The sequence below is a fragment of the Mercenaria mercenaria genome, chromosome 15 (genome assembly GCF_021730395.1).
Source record: "Mercenaria mercenaria strain notata chromosome 15, MADL_Memer_1, whole genome shotgun sequence".
Lineage (NCBI taxonomy): Eukaryota > Metazoa > Mollusca > Bivalvia > Venerida > Veneridae > Mercenaria > Mercenaria mercenaria.
The window spans coordinates 18,877,027-18,900,146 of NC_069375.1; the positions used below are offsets into that span (position 1 = coordinate 18,877,027).

A 23,120-nucleotide genomic window follows, 5' to 3' on the forward strand; every position below is an offset into this window, starting at 1 on the left:
AATACATCATTAAATATTACCAGTAATACATGTAACTGCTATATAGAGTATAATAAACTAATATAGCAATGAAAAAATATCACAGATTTTAGAAAAAATCCCTGCAACTATTAAACCAACTACAAACTATCCTTCTCAATGATTTAGACAAACAATATCAGTCTTTAATGTTTGGTCCACAAATACCCATTCTCTGTATTCCTAGATAATTAGGGCCATGCTCCTCAACTATAAAACAAAGTTTGAAGTCCAGTCTCTGCATGCAAGCTTACCATTGGTCAATATCAAAACTGTATTCTGAATAAACCAATCAGAATACCAATATTTCAGACTGGTCTGCAAATTCAGCTTTATAATCCCAGGCCCATTAATCATCAAAATTCCATCTCAGAAATTTACTTAAAGACTTTCAAATGAATCTTTTCAGTTTTTATCTTTCTGTTTGTTTTCTTAGTCATCTAAAATGCCAATTGCTACATCATATGCATAGCAACCAAGTTTCAGATCACAGCGAATATAGAACAAACATCTCAAGTCTGAACTTCAAACTCAGATGAAAGTAATCACCTAAACACTAAATGGTTTTCTGGGAACCAAAACTAAACAGAGTTTTCCATATCCACTGTTACAAATAACAAATTTTTGTAATCGTTCATCCATCACTCCGATGTTAAAAAATGACTAAATTCCAAATAATCTAACACTGATATAATGAGCAATGTCATCTAGCTAAAGGATGAGTGAATATTTAGAGTACAAAAATAAATAAAATCCACTATATTTCAAATGCAAAAGTACTGGAAATAAAGTTTCCATCCTATAATGCCAAGCTTTGATAACTGCTTATAAAAGCTTTATATTTAAATCAGATGAAAGCCTCCAAAACCTCAGATCACTGAAGCTGCTGTATATTCAGATCAAGCATCTGTATTATTCAGATCATTAAAGCTTTTGTTTAATTCAGATCAATATAGCTGCCTATTTCTGCTGCTGCAAACTTTGTTTCTTGCGAAAAATTCTGTTCATTGTTTGCACAGTATCTGTCAATAAATCATTAAATATAGTTTCTGTAAGTTGCATTTTCACTGCTAACTCATCGTCATCATAATTGACCCATTCTGGTTCCTCCTCACGTAACTCTTGCACCAAAATAGTGTCTACAAGGTCCTTCTTTTTACGAATACCCCATTTAGTCTTTTCAGAGGATTTTTTGGCCCCATTCAATCCTAAAATGTCAATGACAGCCTCTTGCACCGCCGGTTTTAGCACGTCTACAGTTCTTGGAGGTTGGGCACCCTTATAAAACTTATTAGTTTTCCGTTTCGGTTTGTGCCATGCCACTGGTGAATCGTATTCCTCCTCTTTATAAATGTTTCTAATAATTTCTCCTGATAAATCAAATAAAAGTTTTTTGAACACACGTCTACTGTTACTTATCAAGTCTGAGCCGATCTCTTCATGTGTATAAAATGCTTCTGAAGGTTGGAGATCGGTTAATGGCTCGCCATACCTTCTCTGTTCCCAGAATTCATCTACTGCACTGGAAACAATAGAGTCAATTTCTTTCTCCTCATGAGGCACAGCATAAAACACCTCTTCAGCAAACTTCTTCAAGTCTGATCTAGGAACATCAGATCTCAGATCTGCAAGTTTGATCAAATTACGTTAAACATTCCGTTAAAGTATGGATTAAGAAGGAAGTCAGTGTTATTGTTTGGAAAAAAGATACATTTATACAATTAAAGATACATTGTATAGCAGCCTTATCAATAGCTTATATAATTGTGAAAGACTCTTGTTTTGAACATAGACAACTGATTCTTTTTAATGTTATCTTTTATACTATACATTTCACTTGTTCCATAGAACAATGTTCTTAAACTTTGATGTTTTCTGAAAATAAGTCAATGGAATCAGAGAAATGTTCTACTCTGCTTCACATAAATTAATGGATATAAAAATAGACTTGATTTTTTATTGTTACAGCTAGTTCTTTCTGTACTTTGTTTTATGTAGAATAGTCTGCAAATGTTTTAAAATTTAAAAGCAATGTTCCTTTTTACATCATTTACTTATAATATGTGCAAAGGTTCAAAGCCATTCATGAAATATGCAGCTAGGCATGTTTTCCTTGCCTTAATCTGGTGGTAGAGTATACACTCAATACATTCATCCAATCATGAGACAAGGTTAGATATCATAAGGATAAAACCTAAGTCTAAAATAGTGTGCACTTAAGTGCTATCACTATATACACCTAGCAGTACTAGCCATATCTTGATGCCATAAACTATATACATAATGTCAGGAAAAAAACTGCAATCTATTTCCGACGTGATCAGCAAGAAAAATGATCTTACATGTCTGTTTATGAAAGACAGATGTTTTCCCAATCCTTAAGACAGCTTTAACTTCACTTGGTTTCTTGTTCAAGGCTGGTAGGCATGCAAGATTCTCATATTCTCTACTTACTGGTTATAAAACTAGGTAAGTGTTTACTGAACTATATTAGGGCAAATTTCCAAAATTTACCAAAAACTTTGAAAAAAAAAACATACAGCTCTATCATCTTTGGCCTGTGATAAAAATGTATTTTACTTCTAGTAAAATTAAGAAACCATAAAATGTTAACATTTTATCTCACCATTTTCAGCACCAGTGTAAGCGGGTGGGGATTTATTTGGAGGCACCCATAAATCATCTTCAAAGTCTCCTTCAAACAATCCACTATCTGTGACTGGCTTGTGACCCTCCTGGTATGAAAACAATAATGCTTAAACATACATACCTTTGCCTATTTTGAATAATGAAATAATATTTGAACATAAAATGAAAGAAAATCTATCTCATATTATATGACTTGATAAATACATTAACATGTTTTGCTGAACATAAATTTTCAACTGTATTTCAGTAAAGAAATCACAGAGAGATAACCTAACCATGTACATCAATGGATTTCTATTAATCATTTAGATAAGTGAAGAATTTTTCAAGTATATGCAGTTACTGTTAATAAAATAAAATACTGAACAGAAGAAGCAGTATACATGTATCTACCTTATCTGTCTGCAAGCCAGGTACAGGAGATCCAGGTCTGAGAGGAGCCTCCAGATGCATATCATCATCTGCCTTGTCTAGCACACCCTGAATTTCATCTGTTGGGGAAGGTGGACTTTCATTCTGGTCCTCATCAGGCTCTATGATGCCACTATCTCTTGACTGATTAACATCCTGAGACTGACGATTATTTCTCCTGATGGTCAACATATGCTCAATTGCATCATTCATCATATTGTTTACTGTAACATCAGTACTGTCATCAATGGTATGTTCATTTTGTTGTGCTGGAAATTCATCAGGGCCTTGTTCAGAGTGGTGAAGAAAATCTTCCAGATCATCAATGTCTCCGTTAGTCTGAGCATCTTCTACATGTTGTGTTTTTGCAGGTTTAGGTGCAACTGGCGGACCTTTCTTTTTACTAGCTTGTTTTTTATCTGCAATTTTGCTGATCGTGTTGACATTCTCTCTTACCACAGATTCAAACAGGTCATTTGTTATTTTGTCAGCTAAAATTTCTTTTCTAGACTTTGAGCCAGCTTTCTGTTCTTTTTCAGGCTCTCTTGGAGAAGCCTGAGGTGACTCGTCAAACATCTGAACATTTCTGTCAGCTTCACTGATAAACTTGAGTAAGTCCCCATCTTCTGTATTAATACTCTTCACACTTTCAACACTTGACCTAACATCCACATTGTCCAGTATCTGTCCCTTCTCCTCACCTTCCTCAGGAACAGCTATTACATCATGAGCTGGAACAATTAAACCATGTTTCTCTCTACATGTGAAATATCTAACACCATCTTCTATTCCATTATGCCGTCCTTCAGGATTATCAAGTTCCACACCAGCCCATACACCTGGTGCAAACTGTACGTTACCCTTAAACAATAATGTCCCATTCACTCTCTCACCACTAGGACCTGTTACCGAAACTTTGTCCCCTATTTCAAAATCACCAAGCGGGGTAAAAAAGTCTGAATGCCTACTTTCACTGTCATGTCTTGAAGTTTCTGGAGGTGTACCTCTAGGTGAGGCAACAGGTGTCATGTCCTCATTATCAAAGTCAATTAAGTCATCAATATCAAACACATTACTCGAAATAAGGCCAGATCCTTTCTTCTTAGATGGTTCACTAATTTCATCATTAAACTTAGGCACTTTACCTTCAGACTGAATTACAGGAGACTTTTCCGACTCTGAAGACTCATGTTCAGTTTGATCTGATATCACAGATGATCTTTCGCTCCTACCACTTGAAGGTCTAGAGGATTCAACAACTGAAGACCTCTGAGAAATCTCACCTTCACTATCATTTTCCTTCTCAAGTCTGTCCTTGGCAAATATATCACCAGAGTCTTTACCTTGAGTTTTAAGGTCAAGTTGTTTAATAAATGATTCTGAAGCAGAAACAGAAGGCAGATTTTCAGATATTTGTTCAGAAATTTGTTCAGTAACAGATCGCGCAGATTGTGGCACATTTCTTGATTCAATGTCCTCGGATATTTGACTTTGAGATCTGGCACTTAGTGGAAGCTTCTCAATATGTGTCATAGTGTTTGGTTCTGTAACAAAGTCTTCTGTGTATGACACTGACACATCATAAATGTCCTCTTTGATGTTTAGATCAATTTTAATTTCCTTAGACTTGCCATCAGAAGGCTCTGACTCAGCAGATATTATGTCTTCTTCAATCTCGTCAGTTTTGTCATCAACAGCTGATGAAATTTCGCTACTGAATTTCTCCTTTATGCTCTGTAACTTCTCCTGGTAGGAGAGATCAGATTTGTCTGAACGTGTTGTTGTTGGGGTTTCACTGCCTTCAGAGATTTTGTCTAAATGTGATTTAGCTGCCTTGCTAGGTGTGGTTGGCGTCTTTGGTGAAATCTGTTTCTGGTCTGAAATAGGCGTAAGTTAGCATGAGAAAAAGGAGAAAAACAGTGTTCTGCTCCAGAAACTCTCCTAGTATAAAAAAAATAGCATCTGTTTCTCTGTACAATTCTTAAATGGTGATTTCAACAAAACTTATTAAGAAAAGATGAATTTTACATGTGAAATGCAAAAAGTGTAAGATTTAAGGGTTTTATTCTGTGTATATATGCAGTTGTAAAAAATTCAACAACAAGAGCTGTCACTAATGGTGACAAAAGCCCCAACAGTGCCTCAACCTTTGACCTGGTGACAACCTTTGACCTGGTGACCCCAAAGTCAGTAGGGGTTGTGTACCCAATAAGTACTATCAGCATGTGAAGTTTGAAGGTCCTGGGTGCAGTGGTTTGCGAGTAAAGTGCCTTCATGCAAAAAGTTAACATTGTGACGAACGAAAGAACTAACGAACGGACGGACAGTTGAAAACTAATATGCCTCCCTTCAGGGGCATAAAAAAGCTATAAGACCTATTTAAAGATACGACAGAAAAAAAACAACAGGAAATAATTTTAAGCTACATCTTCACTTATTGCGAATTAAGTGAACAAGTAACTTTAACATAATGACTTCAGTTACCTTTATCATCAGGAATGTTTGGTGAAATCTGAGTAGAGTCGGGACCACTGCTGTCTGTGTCAGGGCGTTGTTTTGTGGGTGTCTTTATGGTCTTTGATGGGCTCACTTTGGGCTGTTTGATCTGCGGACGGACAGAAGATTTTGCTGGCTCATGTGTCATCTCCTTCTGAAGATCCACCTTTAGTTGCGCTATCTGGTTATCATAGGCCTGCAACAGTCAAAATAGTATTTAATCAGCCAATACAAGATTCCTAGGCAAAAAGTCAAATTCTATTTTAGTCTCAGTTACATGAATATTTTTCATTTACCCCATTGTGATCACTTTCCTAGGGCAATTTATTGAACACGTCAAGACTGTTGTGTCAAATAATTGTTTTTCATGCATAATAATTCTGCAATAAGTATTTTATTAAATGTTAAAATATAGACATAATTCTTTCGTGTAGGTATAACAGTCCTAACACTGGACATTTACATTCACTACATAATGTAAATTAAATTTTATTCATAGCCAAGGACAAGCCAGAACTTTTTGAATTGATCAATATCTTTCAGGTTGCTGTGAAAACCAAATTGAATCCACTAAAAACAATTCCTAACTGAAGGGTTAAAATACACTTTTATTCTGACAATAAACCCTACCTCAATCTGTTTCTTCAAAGTTTCTTCTTTGTTTTTCATTAGCTCTTTTTTCTTCTTCTTTCTTTCTCTCTTCAATTTATCAGCTTCAGTTTTTCTTTTCCGCAGTTCCTCATTTAATGCCCTAATCCTGCCTTCAAAGTCGCTCAATTCTGACTGTGATTCTACAATAAATTAACATACAGCGGATCATATATAGCCATGTAAGGAATAATAAGTTACATAGAGAGTAACATTTATAGCCACATAACAAAGTAACATTTACAGCCATGTAATCAGTCACTTTTCAGCTGGTCATGGAGTTGTTTGTGGCAAACACTTACAGATTTATTCATGTAAATTATAGAAAAATTTATTTCCATTGGGATTATTTGTTCTTCATAATGGTAAAAATGTAAAACCAACTTCATGCCTTCCTTCCTACATGACCAAAGCAGAATTAGGGATAAACTAGAGCTATTACTAAAGGTGATGAATGTACCCCCCGCATGCACTGACACAGTACATTGCAATTTGACGCACACAAGATTGCATAATTATGTGGACTGTATGTATATAGACTGTATGTATACAGTATAGTAACAAAAAACAAAGTCCCATAACTATGCAGAATATTTATCTAAAAGAATGTAACATGCACCATGCACAACTAGGGTTGGTACTGATCACTTGTGTGAAGTTTCATTAAACTGTGTGTAAGGGTTTGGTAGATTAGGCACGCACAAGATTGCATATGCAGACTGTATGTACATAGTATGTTAACAAGAAACAAAGTCCCATAACTCTGCAATTTTTGTCGCTGAAAGAACCTAACATGCCCCATGCACAACTACTGTTGTTACTGATCACTTGTGTGAAGTTTCATTAAATTGTGTCAAGGGGATGAGGAGAGATGGTGCGCACAAGATTGTGTCTATGTATATTGTAAAGTAACAAAAAAACAAAGTCCCATAACTCTGCAAATTTTTTTCTCTGAAAGAACCTAACATGCCCCATGCACAACTACTGTTGTTACTGATCACTTGTGTGAAGTTTCATTAAATTGTGTCAAGGGGATGAGGAGAGATGGTGCGCACAAGATTGTGTCTATGTATATAGTATAGTAACAAAAAAACAAAGTCCCATAACTCTGCAAATTTTTTTCTAAAAGAACCTAACATGCCCCATGCACAACTACTGTTGGTACTGATCATTTGTGTGAATTTTCATTAAATTGTGTCAAGGGGATGAGGAGAGATGGTGCGCACAAGATTGTGTCTATGTATATAGTATAGTAACAAAAAAACAAAGTCCCATAACTCTGCAAATTTTTTTTCTAAAAGAACCTAACATGCCCCATGCACAACTACTGTTGGTACTGATCACTTGTGCGAAGTTTCATTAAATTCTGTCAAGGGGATAAGGAGAGATGGTGCGCACAAGATTGTGTCTACGGACAGACAGACGGACAGACAACCTGAAACCAGTATACCCCCCGCTTTACAACTTTGTTGTCGGGGGTACAATAAAATGTATGTCTGCTGCTGGGCCTCAGTAAGAGAGCACTGGATGTCAGTGGAGAGGTAGGAAGCTTTGGTATCTCAACAGGTGACATATTAATAGAAATTGCGCTAAATCTAATGCTGTTACTACAATACCTTATCCCTTTTTTCTGTACATACCATTAAGTGAGATTGAATCTTCTGATTCACTCTCAGAATTTCTGGAATGACTTCTTGAGCTGAACAGACCTCTTGGAGACCTCCCTGGTGATGATAAACCCCTGTATTTCTTGAGCTTCTCTAGAGGAGATTTGGATGTTGTTTGGCTCTTGCTAGTCTTTTTTGAGGCTGTAGCAGTTGCTGTATCATCAAATGTCTCGTTACCGTAGCTATGGGTCATTGTGTCATCACTGGAATCATTCATCCTGCAAGAAGTACAAATGAGGTTTAGAGCAACTGAATAACATTACCATTTTTATATTAAACTTCACTTTCTTTGCATTGAGTAAAATACTTACAACTTATATATAAACAACAAAATAAAGAAAACTAATGAGGTTTAAATATTATACAAATCACAATTATAGACTAGTGTTTAGGTCAATACATAATTTTGTCTACCTGTCTGAAATTAAAATTGACCAATGACTAAACATTGAACAAAAAGTAAGCCTTCATTGTTACATGATATATATATGTTATATAGAAAAGTGAAAATTACATTGGTTTAGTTACTATAAACTTTTTAAGAGTTATTATCTGTTTTTGCAGACCTTCCCAAGTGGCATTCTTGACCAATAAAACTTGACATTTTTCACCAATGTATACAACAGTAATTGAACTTCCTGTTAACAGACAATACCCTTCAATGTACATCAGTAACCAATAATGACAATAAAGCCTGACTTCGAGTAATCTAGGTTCAACTGCATATTAAATGAAGACTTTGCTATGGCAACTACTGCATCTGACACTCACTTTTTAGAATCATCAGCACTGGACATAGATTGTATATCCTCCATTACAGAGCTTTCACTGCCGCTTCGGTTATGGTTCTTGATGTTTGACTTGTCGTTCATCATACGCCGATGGACCTCCTCTGGTGAACTCTCTAGGCTTGCCGTCTTTATATCCTCTTTGATGCTCGTGTAAAGTGATTCATCACGTGCCGTTGTGATGTTTTCAGAAATAACAGTGCTATCACGGTCCTGAGACATGGACACAGTTTTTATTGTAGAATCTAGAAAATAAATGTTTGCATCTTTAAGAAACTGTTCACTATTGTTCTCAGAGGCTATTGGTAACAATGACTGCCGACTTTGTAGCAGTCAATTTTGATGTGTTGCATACAATAGCAATTCTCAATAAAACATATTTAACAGCTGTATTTTTCTTATACCTGTGTGACGTACTGCCTTACAGCAGATGATAAAGATTATAAAGTTGAGTGTGGAGACCCATTTCAGAAAGCCAACTTATGATCTGACAGCTTCAACACTAAGCCCAAAATCAACCAAATAGATTCTAGGGGTTTGAGACTGGAAAGCCGTTTCAAAACTAAGTTTTTACAACCTTGGACTCTAGTCAAGTTTTTACTGTAAAATGTGTACAAAATATCTTTAAAAACCAGATAGGAGATTGTAGGTATTATCTAATGCAAAAAATCTATAGAAAGCAAAACCCTAATATAAATATTCCAGAACTTGTTTACAGATTTCTATATGCATACCTTTAGTAGTTCCATTATCTTTTTTACTTGAAGGTTTCTCTGTTTCCTCCTTGGAAACTCTCTGTGAGGGTTCTTTCTCCTTCTTTCCATCCTTATCTTTATGTTCCCACACCTTTAATGCTTGTTTCTCCAGCTTAAATACTCTGTGTTCCTCCTTGTCTAACATTGTCTTCCACTTGAGTAACTCTTCAGCATTTTTACGTCTATCCATCAGCTGTGACTGTCTCTGTGTCAGGTACCTGAAAACAACAATACATGTACTGCCAATATAGAAAGTTAAAGGTCGATTTATACATACCTGTACCCACAAAATTTGGCATGATACCTAACAAAGAATGAAATCAGCCACTCAAAATATATGTCAGGTAAAATATTTCACAGACTATAAAAAGCATGGATATATTTGTTCCAGGGTTTAACATCACACTGTCAAAATTGCAACCTTCCTGAGTTTGGAGGTGGAAGATGCCAGGTGTTCTCCATGTATTATTTCTGGCATGGGCAGGCAAATGGGTAGAACTACTGACGTTCTGTAAGTCAGCTGGAAGGCTTTCTCACATGGAAGTACACAAAGAGTAAGGTTTTGAAACCCACAGCAGCGGAGTGCAAGTGATTCAAAGTCAGAGACCTTAACCACAAAGTCACAGAGGCCCTGGATAACATTTAAACTTCTGTTTGAGAAAAGTAAAAGATTTTGCGAAAGATACTGAACATGGTTCCAACTTTTTTTGGTTACTGACCCAATTATGTCTTATGGCCACTTATATTTTAATGTACTAAAAGTTTGAATGGGAGAAGCAGCAGACATCAGCATGTTGTATTTACCTTTCATCTAGATGAATCTTCTTGTATTTTTCAGGATCTTGTTTAGAACGTCGTCCACTGATCTTCGGTTCAGTGTAGATCTCAGAATCAGATTTATAATCTTTCCTCTGTTTCTCTGCGTCAGATGCTTCATCAATCTGTAAAAATAAGGAAACAAACTGTTAACTTTTATTTTTCCAAAAGTAACATCCACTTTTCATTATCACAACTGTACAGTTTAATTTCATTTTAAGATTGATTCTTTAAAACTATGCATACAGCAGGAAACTGTAGAGCTGTTGGAGGACAACAACGCTCGACTTTTCAACAGCCTTGTCAGTTGCATGAATGCAGAAGTCAAAAAAAGGGGCACAGTTTTGGAAAAATCTGAAACAAGAGTTATGAAACCTGTGCAGTGGATGTAAGACCATCACAGTGAACAAGTGTGTGAAGTTTCAATCCATTCTCATCAGCGAGTACTGAGATACCAGCTTACATACAAGAACTTAACTAAAAATTGTTAAGTCAAAAAAGGGGCACAATTTTGTTAAAAAAAAAAAAAAAAAAAAAAAATACAGTTATGGAACCTGTGCAAAGTAAATCGGTTTATGAATAGTTTCAACATTCTTTTTACTAATTATGAACATATTTTCTTGATAAATTTCTTTTTAGTCTTCATACACTGAAGATATTTTAGCTATGTTATGGCAATTTTTAAACTGTTCCTATTTTTTTATCAACTTATTTGTATTTTTATGCATGCATCTTCCCAACTAAAACTGTTTGCTTTTTGGTTTAGCATAGTTTTTCAACAATATTTCCATTATGTAATATCTGGCTGTTCACCTAACCAGTTGTCCTGGAGTCTGTACCTGTGCAAACCTGTTCTCCACAAGTAACTGCCATCTTCTCCACATGAATCAGAGGTGGAGAATGAATGACTTCAAACACAATACCTTTTATCACAATGTCCTACCAGGGAATTAAGTCGTAACCTCTCTGGTCATACTCTCTATTAAAGTAAACTTACTGAGCTAACTTCAGCTTCTGTGTGAACCTCCTTTGGTCGTCCTAGTCTGCCTCTTGGTGTAGCATTTGACTTGTTCTGTAATTTAATTTGCAAATTACAACTTATTTATAATTTACACCAAAACTGTTTTGTTTACACAGTTTTCTGAATCTAGAAAGGCTCTGATTAAGGTAACACCAACTGTTTTGTAAAATTTTATGCAATTCTGTATATTTGTTACATCATTAAAACATATTGTGAAATCATTTAATTTCAATAGTTTGAAATTTACTTCAAGTTTCTGACAAAACCCACTATCAGGGGAATATAAATTCATTGAATTCAATCTTTAAAAATAAAATAATTGCAATTTTGCTTCTTCACAGGGAATTGATTTCTTGGATTGATAAAGCCAAGAAATCCTTGTAAATAAGTCAACCATGGAAATTTATGATTGTGTGGTAATCAATAGGGTGACAGAAATGCACAGGTTAAAGACTTCTAGATGTTGGTCCTACCTGAGATGCTTGTCGTTTTGTTATCTCCTCATACAGTTTTCGTTGTCTTTCCTTTGCAGCAGCTTTATTCTCTTCCCTAATTCTACGAATTTCTTCCTGCTGCTCTTGTAACTTCATCTTGAGGCCGCGCTGTCGTTTTTTGATCTGTGGGTACGAATCGTCCGCACCTTTATTTCGGATTCTCTGTCGCTGTTGTTCTAACCACTGTAGCTCAGCTTTCGTTTTTTCCATCAGAGCATTTTCTCTTAACTTCAATAACGATTGCTGACAAAAAAGTAAATAATTAATCACTGCTCTTCTGTAGAAACTATTGATCGAGACGGTGAAAGTTAATTAAGTAAATTTGTTTCATTTAACAAATGAAACTGATGAACTTTCTGATACACATCCCAAATGAAGTCAGTTAATCATTTCAGTTCATGAATAAATAACTATACAAAGTATAATTTCCCTGTTAACCAGTTTGTTGTCAATACAATTTAATAACTCAAGCAAACAAAATGATGTTATGACATATTTAAAAATTTATGTTTTTTGCTGAAAAGTATCACTCAATATCGACTTCGACTAAATTACAGTTTAAGTACCCAATTGACTTGCTGAAGCAGAAATTATATTTTAGATACTTAATTTTAACATCCTCAAATAAATGTACAGATGATAGCAAACTTTTATTGTTTACCAGATAGCATATCTATATTGGGCCAACATTGGACTTGTAATTAATAATATCTTTACAATATTATACCTGATGTTGGGCCTGTAATGCTTCTTCTTTCATAAACTGCCGAACCATATCTTCAGTAAATTTGTCAAACGACCCTTCCTTGAACAGTGTATGGATATCATGATCCAAAAGCCTTGTTGAAGATGCTGTTAAAATAAACAAAAAATTCAAAATGAAAATGTTTCTTTAAAACAGAAATAAAACAAAAAGACATAAAGAATTAAATGAAGCTTACAGTACACAATATTGTAGTTGCAATAAAAATTACCAATGGCTGTAGTTTCAGGACTTCATTCAAATTTAAGAAATATCCCAGAATTTCAAATACTAAAAATTCATCTCATCTATAACATAAATTGCACATTTGAACATTCTTTCTGAATAGATTCTTCACTGACCAAATTTACCATAGATTAAACTCTATCTGTTTTACATATCTTGTCATTAGTTACATAGAATACTGTAATTTCTGTAAATGCACATATTTTCACTTGGTCAAAATTTTGCAAATTTGAAATTTTGAGTATGTTCGCGACATTTAATATTCGTGAAATTGTAAAAATGGTAACCTACTTGAATACGAATTATACTAAAGGCAAATATTTACGCAAGGATTAGCTTTCGCGAATGTAGGGCCTCGCGAATACAGCGAAAATTAAACCCTTGTGAAAATTTCTGCTTTTACAGTAAGATCTTATACAAGATATTACCTTCTGATGCGACAGATTCATTATCAGAGTGTACATGTTTGCCTTTCTTTCTATGACTTTCTGATGGCAAAATAAGACGGAACGATTTCTCTTCTCTCTCGTCTTCTGTCATTGATTCATTAATACTGAAATCATCTACAGAACCTGCAATATCCACAGAGAAAAATCTGGTAAGTCTAGTCAGATTAAAACAGCTCTAAATTTATTTTAGCTTGTGTTTACTTGTTCAGATATCACTCAGTCTTAATTTTTATTATATCTATGTTTGCCTATAAAAAAGGTAATTCTATCGTGCAAATAAATGTATTAAGTTTTTTTTCCAAATCTGCCTACATAACGTTCTAAATTAGGAAGCGGAAATTTCCAAGGCAAAGAAAAATGTCATACGTAGAAGTCTTACACAAATACAGACAAACTGTACCCTTGACTTGAGAGTTTATCTAAATAGATTATATGAGAGATATTTCATCCTGAAATACATTTTTAAAGTAAATTTTCTAACTGCTGATATGTGAACAGTAAAGTACAGAATAATCTCTGTTATGACACCTGTGAAGAGAAATTACCTCAATATAAAGGCCTACAGAACAGACTGTTAGTAAATGAACCTCTCTGGAGAAACATTCTATGTAGAAAAAAAATTCGTCGTCCAAGAGTTGTTACTTGTTACTATTTTTGTTCATTTGGGCTTATGGGAGTCCATTCATTGTTCTGTTATAACACAGTTCTGTTTGAATTGACACTAGCAGCATAAAAGGCATTGAGCTTTTAACCCTAGCCTGCTGGCAGCAAGTGATTCTGTCTTTGCAACCAGTGCAGACCAAGATCAGACTGCACGGATTGTCTGCACTGTTCACCATTCAGTCATTATCTGTTTGGTAAACATCCCTTTTAACAGTTAACGGTACTGTCCAAAATGAAAGATGGACAAGTTCATTATAGAAATTTAGCAGGGTAAGAGTTAATTACCTTTCATGAACAGACACAAAGAAAGTCTGCTAATATATTGCTTGACTATGTCCTATGCTTCCAAAAGGTCTTCTTGTTTTCTACACTAAGGTTGTATAACCATATAAATCATAACTTACCAACACTCTCTGAGTCATCATGATCTTGTGCCTCGTCAGATCTACGCTTCGTCGATTTACTTGCTTTATTCTTCGATTTACCACCTTGCCATTTCTTATCTAAAGCTGTGTTCACTGCTGATGCTGCGGCAGCGGTTGCAGTCTCAACAGCCAGGGTGTTTGTGTCCTGGAGGCCGAGGGCGCGAGCCTCAGACAGGAACTTGGCAGCCTCTGCGGTGGCTTTGGCTGCCTGTGTCTGAGTGTCTATCAGCTTTCTGGTTGAGTCCTGAATGGCTGAAACACCCTCTCCTCGGACCTGAATAACAGAAACCATGCAAGTTATAGTAATACATATGCAACAAAACTAAACTATTACAACACAGCTAATACCTTCAACTGAATCTGGAGCTTAACAACATAATTCAATCTTATTTCAGCCACGTATTGGTGGTCATTAAACCTAGCTGTCATCCTTGAGATTCAAACCAAAACTTACTTGCCCTCTACAAATAAGTCACAACTCTTTCAAACTGTTAACAAAGTGCAAAATGTTCTATCTGTCAGGTGTCTGTTAGAACTAGGCTTTTTTCAAAACTATTATCCCACTGTATGGGTACAGCAATTACCTTGGCAATCATATCAGCTGCATTAATAGCGGCCTCTGACGCACGTTTCCTAGCATCTTCTAACTGTTTAGTTGCTTCTGTTGCTTCTAACTGAGCCTTTAACTGGATCTCCTTCAACTGCTGGTCATATCCTTGCTGCTTAGCCTGTTCAACAATATGAAATAAATTCCTTTAGTCACAGCTATAACCTCTTAAGGATATGTCATCGATTAGATGTCACTACAAAATGATATAATGTAATTCAATCCATGTTTGTATCACAATATTCTGACAGGTATACATAAAGCAACATAAAAGACTCTGAGATGGAAAAACTTGGTGCAAAAGATCAACATCTGCATTTGATTACAAGCCAATTGAACTTTCGTATGTTCCTCTTTTATACTTTTTCTAATAATACTGTGGGCCCGATTTATACCTTTTATCCTTACATCATCAAAATTGAATAAAAATTTAATCTGGCATTCTTACATTCATCTACAAATTCAATACTTATTAGATTTGTAAAGAATCTATTTTCTCTTCTATATAAAAAGGTAACATTACCTTCAACATCTGAGCAAGTGAGACAGTTTCCTGCTGTGCCATAGATACAGCCCGTGTCCTGTCTACAGACGTAAGCTGTTTCAAAGACAACTCCATACTTTCCAGGTTATGAAATTCCGTGTAGAATCTCCGCTCAAGGGAGTTCGGCGAAAGTCTCGGAGGTCCTGCTGACTCAGAATCAGACATTCTCTCTGCTCTAGGTGTCGCCTCATCCTGAATGGAAGATGTAATATCTCAGTACATGGATGGAAACAGTTTTAATCTATTTTTCATTTATATATTACTCGAAACTAAAACAAAACCAAAGAAAGACTAAGCAACAAAGTGTAACAAGCTGGGTACCATTAATCTATCTTAATTTAAACAACTGGTTTCAGTCTTCATCAGGTTTATTCAAAGCTGTCAAAAAGCAAAAACTTTCCAAGGATAATGCTGACTGTTCAATTCTTGCTATGTAAATGGGACATCTGTATAAATAACTCCTTCACTGTCATAACTTTTTCAGATTTGCAAACAAATCAGTCTAAGGAAATTTTGGGCCATGTAGATGGAATGCCTGTATAAAAAGTTCCTTTTCTTTAGGTATCAAGTATCTTTTTTATTCACAGACAAATCACTTTATGTAATTTTTGGGCCAGAGGAAATGTCTCTTTCAGTTTTTGAAAAGAAATTTTAGGCTGGACATTTTTACTACTGTCAACATTAATAAAAGAAATTCAGAAATTTTACCTGCGATATTTCCTCTTCCATACTAGACTCCATTTCTGGAGATACTCTATCTGAAATGTTTGTTGCTGTTTTTACTGAGGTTGCTGGCAAGCTTCTATGGCTGTGAACATGTTTTTCTGACACACTTTTACCTCGGGTCGTCGTCTTATCCTCACTGAAAATCAACCAATAGAATTTGAGTAAAGCTACATAAGCAATCTGATCTCTTCAATTGATTTCAATCTTTTCTCTTGCACTGGCATAATTATATATTTTGAATTTGGTCCAAATAATCAAACTGAAGTCAATGATTTAGTACACAGTGATAATTATAGATAACTGTACTACTTCAGACCATATACACACTGCTACAAGGCAGGTTAGGTACCTTAACACATACCTGCTCATTTTCATAATATACTGTAAAACTGTTAATATTCATGGCAGACTTGCTTTTGTTGATTTTGAGGCTGCCTCAATCCACAAAATAAATCCAAATAAACAGATAACATTGCCATTCATACTATCCAAGAAAGTTTAAGCCTACCATGCTAAATTTCTATTATGGACTGGTCCATCTTCCAATTTGGGCAGTACCATTTATCATTTGAAGGGGTGTTTACTAAAAATTTACTGACTGAATAGCGAACAGTGCAGACATGATCAGACTGCACGGATGTGCAGGCTGATCTTGGTCTGCACTGGTCGCAAAGGCAGAATCACTTGCCGCCAGCAGGCTAAGGGTTAAATTCAGGAATACTTGTTTTCCAACAAAATAACTGCTTTGGTGTATGATGTGTACAAGTATGAAGTTTCATACTCATGAAATTACTGTAACAATGTGACAGAAGACCAACTATGGTACATAGTTAGCAAGGGAATGAGCAGTTTGAACCCCAGTAACCATGTTTCTTTTTAGAGCAAAAACACATGATTTTTACACAAATCAAGACAGTTTTAACAGGTTTTAAAACTTCTTATAATTGAATATACAGAGCGTGATTTACCTTTCGAAAGATTGTGTGTAAGATTCTTCCCCAAGAGTGTCCTCCCCTTCTTCCTCTTCATAATGGTCTACAGACTTCATGGCGGATTTTGACTGTTTTGATCTAATAAACAAAATATAACTCAAGTTAATTTCATGTAAGATAAGGGAATAGGATGGTAAGAATAGAATGGGAGAAGACTGATGACTGTCAGGCAGGAACAGCCCACAGTACAACAGAAATTGACAAGCACCCATGCTCACCCAAGCAATTCATATGAGCCCACACCATCTTTTTTTTTTTATACATTTTTTCATGTTTGGATTGCTCAAAATCCCTGGATAAATCAAGAATTTTGCTCATTCCCCTGAGAAAAATGAGCAGTAGGTGCTGTAATGTGCACATATCTTATGCAATCAATTCTTTCCATTTTACGTATAGAATCAACTCTAAGGTAAACAAGCAAATTCGATGAACTGGTATCCCCCACCGAAAGGGCTTGTGGTGAGGAATGGCCAAAAAATATATCCGGCAAAAAGTTAGGATGTTACTGAGAAGCAAATAACTTTATTAATCAAAATTATTTTAACAGAAAATGAATTTTTTTTTTTTTGAGGGGGGGGGGGGGTTGTGACAAGCTGAGGGTACAAAATTTCACATGTTGATTATAAATATTGATGGAAAAGTAAAAATGATGAAAGAACAAGAGCTGTCTCCATAGGATGACACATGCCCCCGATGGTACTTTGAATGAATAGTTATGGCCGATGTTAGAGTTTAGGACCTTTGACCTACGGACCTGGGTCTTGCGCGTGACACGTCGTCTTACTGTGGTACACATTCATGCCCAATAATTTTAAAATCCATGCATGAATGACAAAGATATGGACCGGACACGCCCATCAATGCACTATCATGAAATATAAGCTTTAACGTCTAAGTGTGACCTTGACCTTTGAGCTACGGACTGGGTCTTGCGCATGACATGTCGTCTTACTGTGGTACACATTCATGCCAAGTTATTTGAAAATCCATCCATGGATGACAAAGATATGGACCGGACACGAATGCACTATCATGAACAAGAGCTGTCTCCATAGGATAACACATGCCCCCAATGGCACTTTAAATGAATAGTTATGGCCGATGTTAGAGTTTAGGACCTTTGACTTACGGAGCTGGGTCTTGCGCGCGACACGTCGTCTTACTGTGTCACACATTCATGCTTAGTTATTTTAAAATCCATGCATGAATGACAAAGATATGGACCGGACACGCCCATCAATGCACTATTATGAAAAACGACCTTTAACGTCTAAGTGTGACCTTGACCTTTGAGCTACGGACCTGGGTCTTGCGCGTGACACGTTGTCTTACTGTGGTACACATTCATGCCAAGTTATTTGAAAATCCATCCATCGATGACAAAGATATGGACCGGACACGCCCATCAATGCATTATCCCTTAATGTCTAAGTGTGACCTTGACCATTGAGGTACAGACCTGGGTCTTGCGCGTGACACGTCGTCTTACTGTGGTACACATTCATGCCAAGTTATTTGAAAATCCATCCATCGATGACAAAGATATGGACCGGACACGCCCATCAATGCACTATCCCTTAATGTCTAAGTGTGACCTTGACCTTTGAGCTACGGACCTGGGTCTTGCGCGCGACATGTCGTCTTACTGTGGTACACATTCATGCTAAGTTATTTGAAAATCCATCCATCGATGACAAAGATATGGACCGGACACGCCCATCAATGCACTATCCTTTAATGTCTAAGTGTGACCTTCACCTTTGAGCTACGGACCTGGGTCTTGCACGCGACACGTCGTCTTACTGTGGTACACATTCATGCCAAGTTATTTGAAAATCCATCCATCGATGACAAAGATATGGACTGGACACGAAAAATGCGGACAGACCGACAGACTGACAGACAGTTCAAAAACTATATGCCTCCCTTTGGGGGCATAAAAATGACCTTTAACGTCTAAGTGTGACCTTGACCTTTGAGCTATGGACCTGGGTCTTGCGCGCGACACGTCGTCTTACTGTGATACACATTCATGCCAAGTTATTTGAAAATCCATCCATCGATGACAAAGATATGGACCGGACACGAAAATTGCGGACAGACTGACAGACGGTTCAAAAACTATATACCTCCCTTTGGGGGCATAAAAATGGGTGGGGGATGTGGATGCATGATCGGGGTGGTGGACAAGACTGAGTGGATAATGAGGTGGGGGAACTGTACAACTTTGCATGTTGTTGGGGGTGGGGGGGGGAGAGGGGGGACCAAGGCAAGGTGGTGACCAGGTGTGGGTAAAAAACTTCACATGTTTATAATAAACGTTCATGGAAAAGAATGAAAGAAGTTTAATGAAATTCTACCAATTGGTTGGTTTGTTATGTACATATCTGTAGATTTTTAAACAATTAAAGGGCAATAACTCTAAGGCAAATTGACCAATTGAAAAAAATAAAATGACAGGCATCATCAAAGTATGTTGGTTCATATTTATTTTAAGTTTCATGAAATTCTACCAGCTTATTACAGAGAAATGGCTACAGGCATGAATTTTTCATTTAATCATGGGCAATAACTCTAAGGGAAATTGACCAATCAAAAAAAAACTTGACGGGCATCATTGCAGTATGTTAGTGCATGTTTATTTCAAGTTTTATGAAATTCTACCTGATAGTTACTGAGAAATGACTGCAGGCGGACAATTTTGGGCATTTTTCATTAAATCAAGGGCAACTAGAGCTATCACTAAAGGTGATGAATGTACCCACCGCATGCACTGACACAGTACATTGCAATTTGACGCACACAAGATTGCATAATTATGTGGACTGTACGTATATAGACTGTATGTATACAGTATAGTAACAAAAAACAAAGTCCCATAACTATGCAGAATATTTATCTAAAAGAATGTAACATGCACCATGCACAACTAGGGTTGGTACTGATCACTTGTGTGAAGTTTCATTAAATTGTGTGCAAGGGTTTGGTAGATCAGGCACGCACAAGATTGCATATGCAGACTGTATGTACATAGTATGTTAACAACAAACAAAGTCCCATAACTCTGCAACTTTTGTCGCTGAAAGAACCTAACATGCCCCATGCACAACTACTGTTGTTACTGAACACTTGTGTGAAGTTTCATTAAATTGTGTGAAGGGGATGAGGAGAGATGGTGTGCGCAAGATTGTGTCTACGTATATAGTATAGTAACAAAAAAACAAAGTCCCATAACTCTGCAATTTTTTTTTCTGGAAGAACCTAACATGCCCCATGCAGAACTACTGTTGTTACTGATCACTTGTGTGAAGTTTCATTAAACTGTGTGAAGGGGATGAGGAGAGATGGTGCGCACAAGATTGTGTCTATGTATATAGTATAGTAACAAAAAAACAAAGTCCCATAACTCTGCAAATTTTTTTTCTAAAAGAACCTAACATGCCCCATGCACAACTATTGTTGGTACTGATCACTTGTGTGAAGTTTCATTAAATTGTGTCAAGGGGATGAGGAGAGATGATGCGCACAAGATTGTGTCTATGTATATAGTATAGTAACAAAAAAACAAAGTCCCATAACTCTGCAAATTTTTTTTCTAAAAGAACCTTACATGCCCCATGCACAACTACTGTTGGTACTGATCCCTTGTGTGAAGTTTCATTAAATTCTGTCAAGGGGATAAGGAGAGATGGTGCGCACAAGATTGCGTCTACGGACAGACAGACAGACAACCTGAAACCAGTATACCCCCCCCCTTACAACTTTGTTGTCGGGAGGTACAATAACTCTAAGGGAAATTGACGAATCAAAAAAACAATTTGACGGGCATCATCGCAGTACGTTGGTTCATGTTTATGTCAAGTTTCATGAAACTCTACCTCATAGTTACTGAGAAATGGCTGCGGACGTACGGACTGACAACGCCATTTCAATACCCCCCCTCCCGATTTCATTGGCGGGGGATAATAAATCACACAACAAAGGACACAAAATATGTGTCACTCCCTACAGAAACAATCACTTGTTTATTACTTTACTTGTTCTGTTCATATGATGTATGCTTATTCATAGAAACTAATATACCAGCATCAGTTAACCATTTAACCAAAGTAGAATTTATGTATTCTTCATGAAAACTTAAAAATCTTGTGCATAACATTCATTACTGTCAGTGTTTGTCTGTTTGTTTTTTGCTTCTAAGAAACCTAACATAGTTCTGGTTATACAGCAACATTTCAGCTCCAGCATTTTCTTAGGCACTGGTGGGTACCTGGGTAGAACCACTGACCGCAAGTCTGCAGTTTAATTTCTTTTAATAAAATCAAAAGATTTGTCTAAAAATTCTGCCAGAAGTTTTTCCAAATCAAGAGAGAAATTTACCTTGTCCTTTCAACAGGACTCTGTGTGCGTAGAGATTCTGAATTCTGACTATAGGGGCTCTCGGCACGCCTGCCAACCAGTCCTGGTGACCTTCTACCTGCCACTGGAGCAGATTTATGTTGTGGTGCACTAGATTTTGTCACTGCAGGACCTGCTGACTGAGCCTGGGCATGGCTAGCTTGAACTTCTGGCTCTGAAGCTTTCTTTTTGGACATTGGCTCCCTACCAGGTCTGATCACTGTAACAAAGGTAGATAATCCAGTATAATAATAATAATAGTAGTACATACAAAACAGCTTCCCTGTAAGGTATGACCATTGTTGCAAGGACCTTCATTATATCTTTATGAAGCAAGCAATCTAGAAAAACATCTCTACTTAACCTCGTTTTTGTTCCACTAGACATAACATTAAATTTTGTTTAAAAAAAATTGTTGGCATATTGTCTTGAAGCAACTACCCTAAGTTTCCTCATGTTAAGGAAAAGTTCCATTATCTTCATGTGGCAGTACCTGTAATTAGGTACTTTAAGATAATCTTAACTGTATAGTAATGAAATTCTGTAAATAGGAAATACTGCATCCTGTACGAAAGTTCTACCCCTTTAAGGCTTACAACATTCTTACATCACCAGACCAAATACTTACTTCTTTCTTGTCTGCGGGAATAAATACTGAACACATTAAATTCATCAGGCTGAGAGTCATCCCAAGCATTACTGGCCTTGTTTGTAGCAGGGTGGGTGGGGCGAGGAATATTGAGTTGAGAGGTGGCTTTATTGGCACTTGTCTGACCAGAACTTCCTGCATGAAAATCTGACTTTCGAAGACCTGTACCAATCTGAAAATAGTAATAAAATAAATCATCTCAATCATATCCAAAGAGAGAAAAAAGAAAAAAATCATCTCTACTTAAAACATGATTCTGTTTTAACTACATGCCTTAGGCAAAACAAAAAATGAATTCACAGGGCAGTTTTTTTAACAATATATAGATATAATGGCATTTTTTTTCACATGCACAATACTGTGAATTCAGTAATACATGTATTTGTGGGAACCTAGTTTTCAAACAATCCAAGGGTGAGTTAATCAACAAAATTAAATCCCAAAGAATAAATAATATTTCAACTCATTTTATGTTAAAAATGTGAAATCCATAAAATCATATCCCCACAAAATAACTGTAGAGAGCAAAACCATGAAAATTTGTGCTCACAAAATTAGGATAATTTTCCAGCATTTCATAAATAAAACATCTGTTGTATTCTGAAGAAAAGCAACTCTTTGAGCATGTGTACGAACCTGAAGATCAAAACTCTGACAAATTTAGTATCTTCTGTATCCTACTAACAAGAACCTTGCAAAAAACAGCAAGTATTTTCAGTTTCTAATGTATACAAGTTTTTCAAATGTTATTTTGAATATTCATTGATATAAGCAATCTAAAATGCCATTCATGCAGCTTTTGGCAATTTAAGGCTGAAAACCTAGAACATGCTAGATACATGTATATTGTGGGTCCAATTGGTGCAAGAAATGGAAGAAAATCAATGACTTGCAAGGAATATTTCTCAAAATGGCA

The 23,120-nt window shown here is 36.2% G+C and overlaps 1 protein-coding gene across 2 annotated transcripts in view; it reads right to left on the minus strand.

The window, feature by feature from the left end:
- Window positions 1-420: 420 nt before the first annotated feature.
- The window catches only part of LOC128548943 (centrosome-associated protein 350-like), a 111,133-nt gene continuing 88,433 nt past the window's right edge, over window positions 421-23,120 (minus strand). For both annotated transcript variants that reach the window (XM_053524693.1, XM_053524694.1), the window contains 20 exons: window positions 22,184-22,376; window positions 21,538-21,775; window positions 17,134-17,235; window positions 16,148-16,301; window positions 15,419-15,631; window positions 14,873-15,016; window positions 14,268-14,562; window positions 13,180-13,323; window positions 12,491-12,615; window positions 11,743-12,006; window positions 11,246-11,320; window positions 10,237-10,373; window positions 9,412-9,650; window positions 8,661-8,922; window positions 7,863-8,107; window positions 6,205-6,365; window positions 5,563-5,770; window positions 3,061-4,955; window positions 2,645-2,753; window positions 421-1,643 (listed from right to left, as the gene is read on the minus strand). In XM_053524693.1, coding sequence (XP_053380668.1) covers window positions 979-1,643; window positions 2,645-2,753; window positions 3,061-4,955; window positions 5,563-5,770; window positions 6,205-6,365; window positions 7,863-8,107; window positions 8,661-8,922; window positions 9,412-9,650; window positions 10,237-10,373; window positions 11,246-11,320; window positions 11,743-12,006; window positions 12,491-12,615; window positions 13,180-13,323; window positions 14,268-14,562; window positions 14,873-15,016; window positions 15,419-15,631; window positions 16,148-16,301; window positions 17,134-17,235; window positions 21,538-21,775; window positions 22,184-22,376 — 5,868 coding nt within the window. In that variant the 3' untranslated portion in view covers window positions 421-978. The remainder of the gene's footprint in view (window positions 1,644-2,644; window positions 2,754-3,060; window positions 4,956-5,562; window positions 5,771-6,204; window positions 6,366-7,862; window positions 8,108-8,660; window positions 8,923-9,411; window positions 9,651-10,236; window positions 10,374-11,245; window positions 11,321-11,742; window positions 12,007-12,490; window positions 12,616-13,179; window positions 13,324-14,267; window positions 14,563-14,872; window positions 15,017-15,418; window positions 15,632-16,147; window positions 16,302-17,133; window positions 17,236-21,537; window positions 21,776-22,183; window positions 22,377-23,120) is intronic.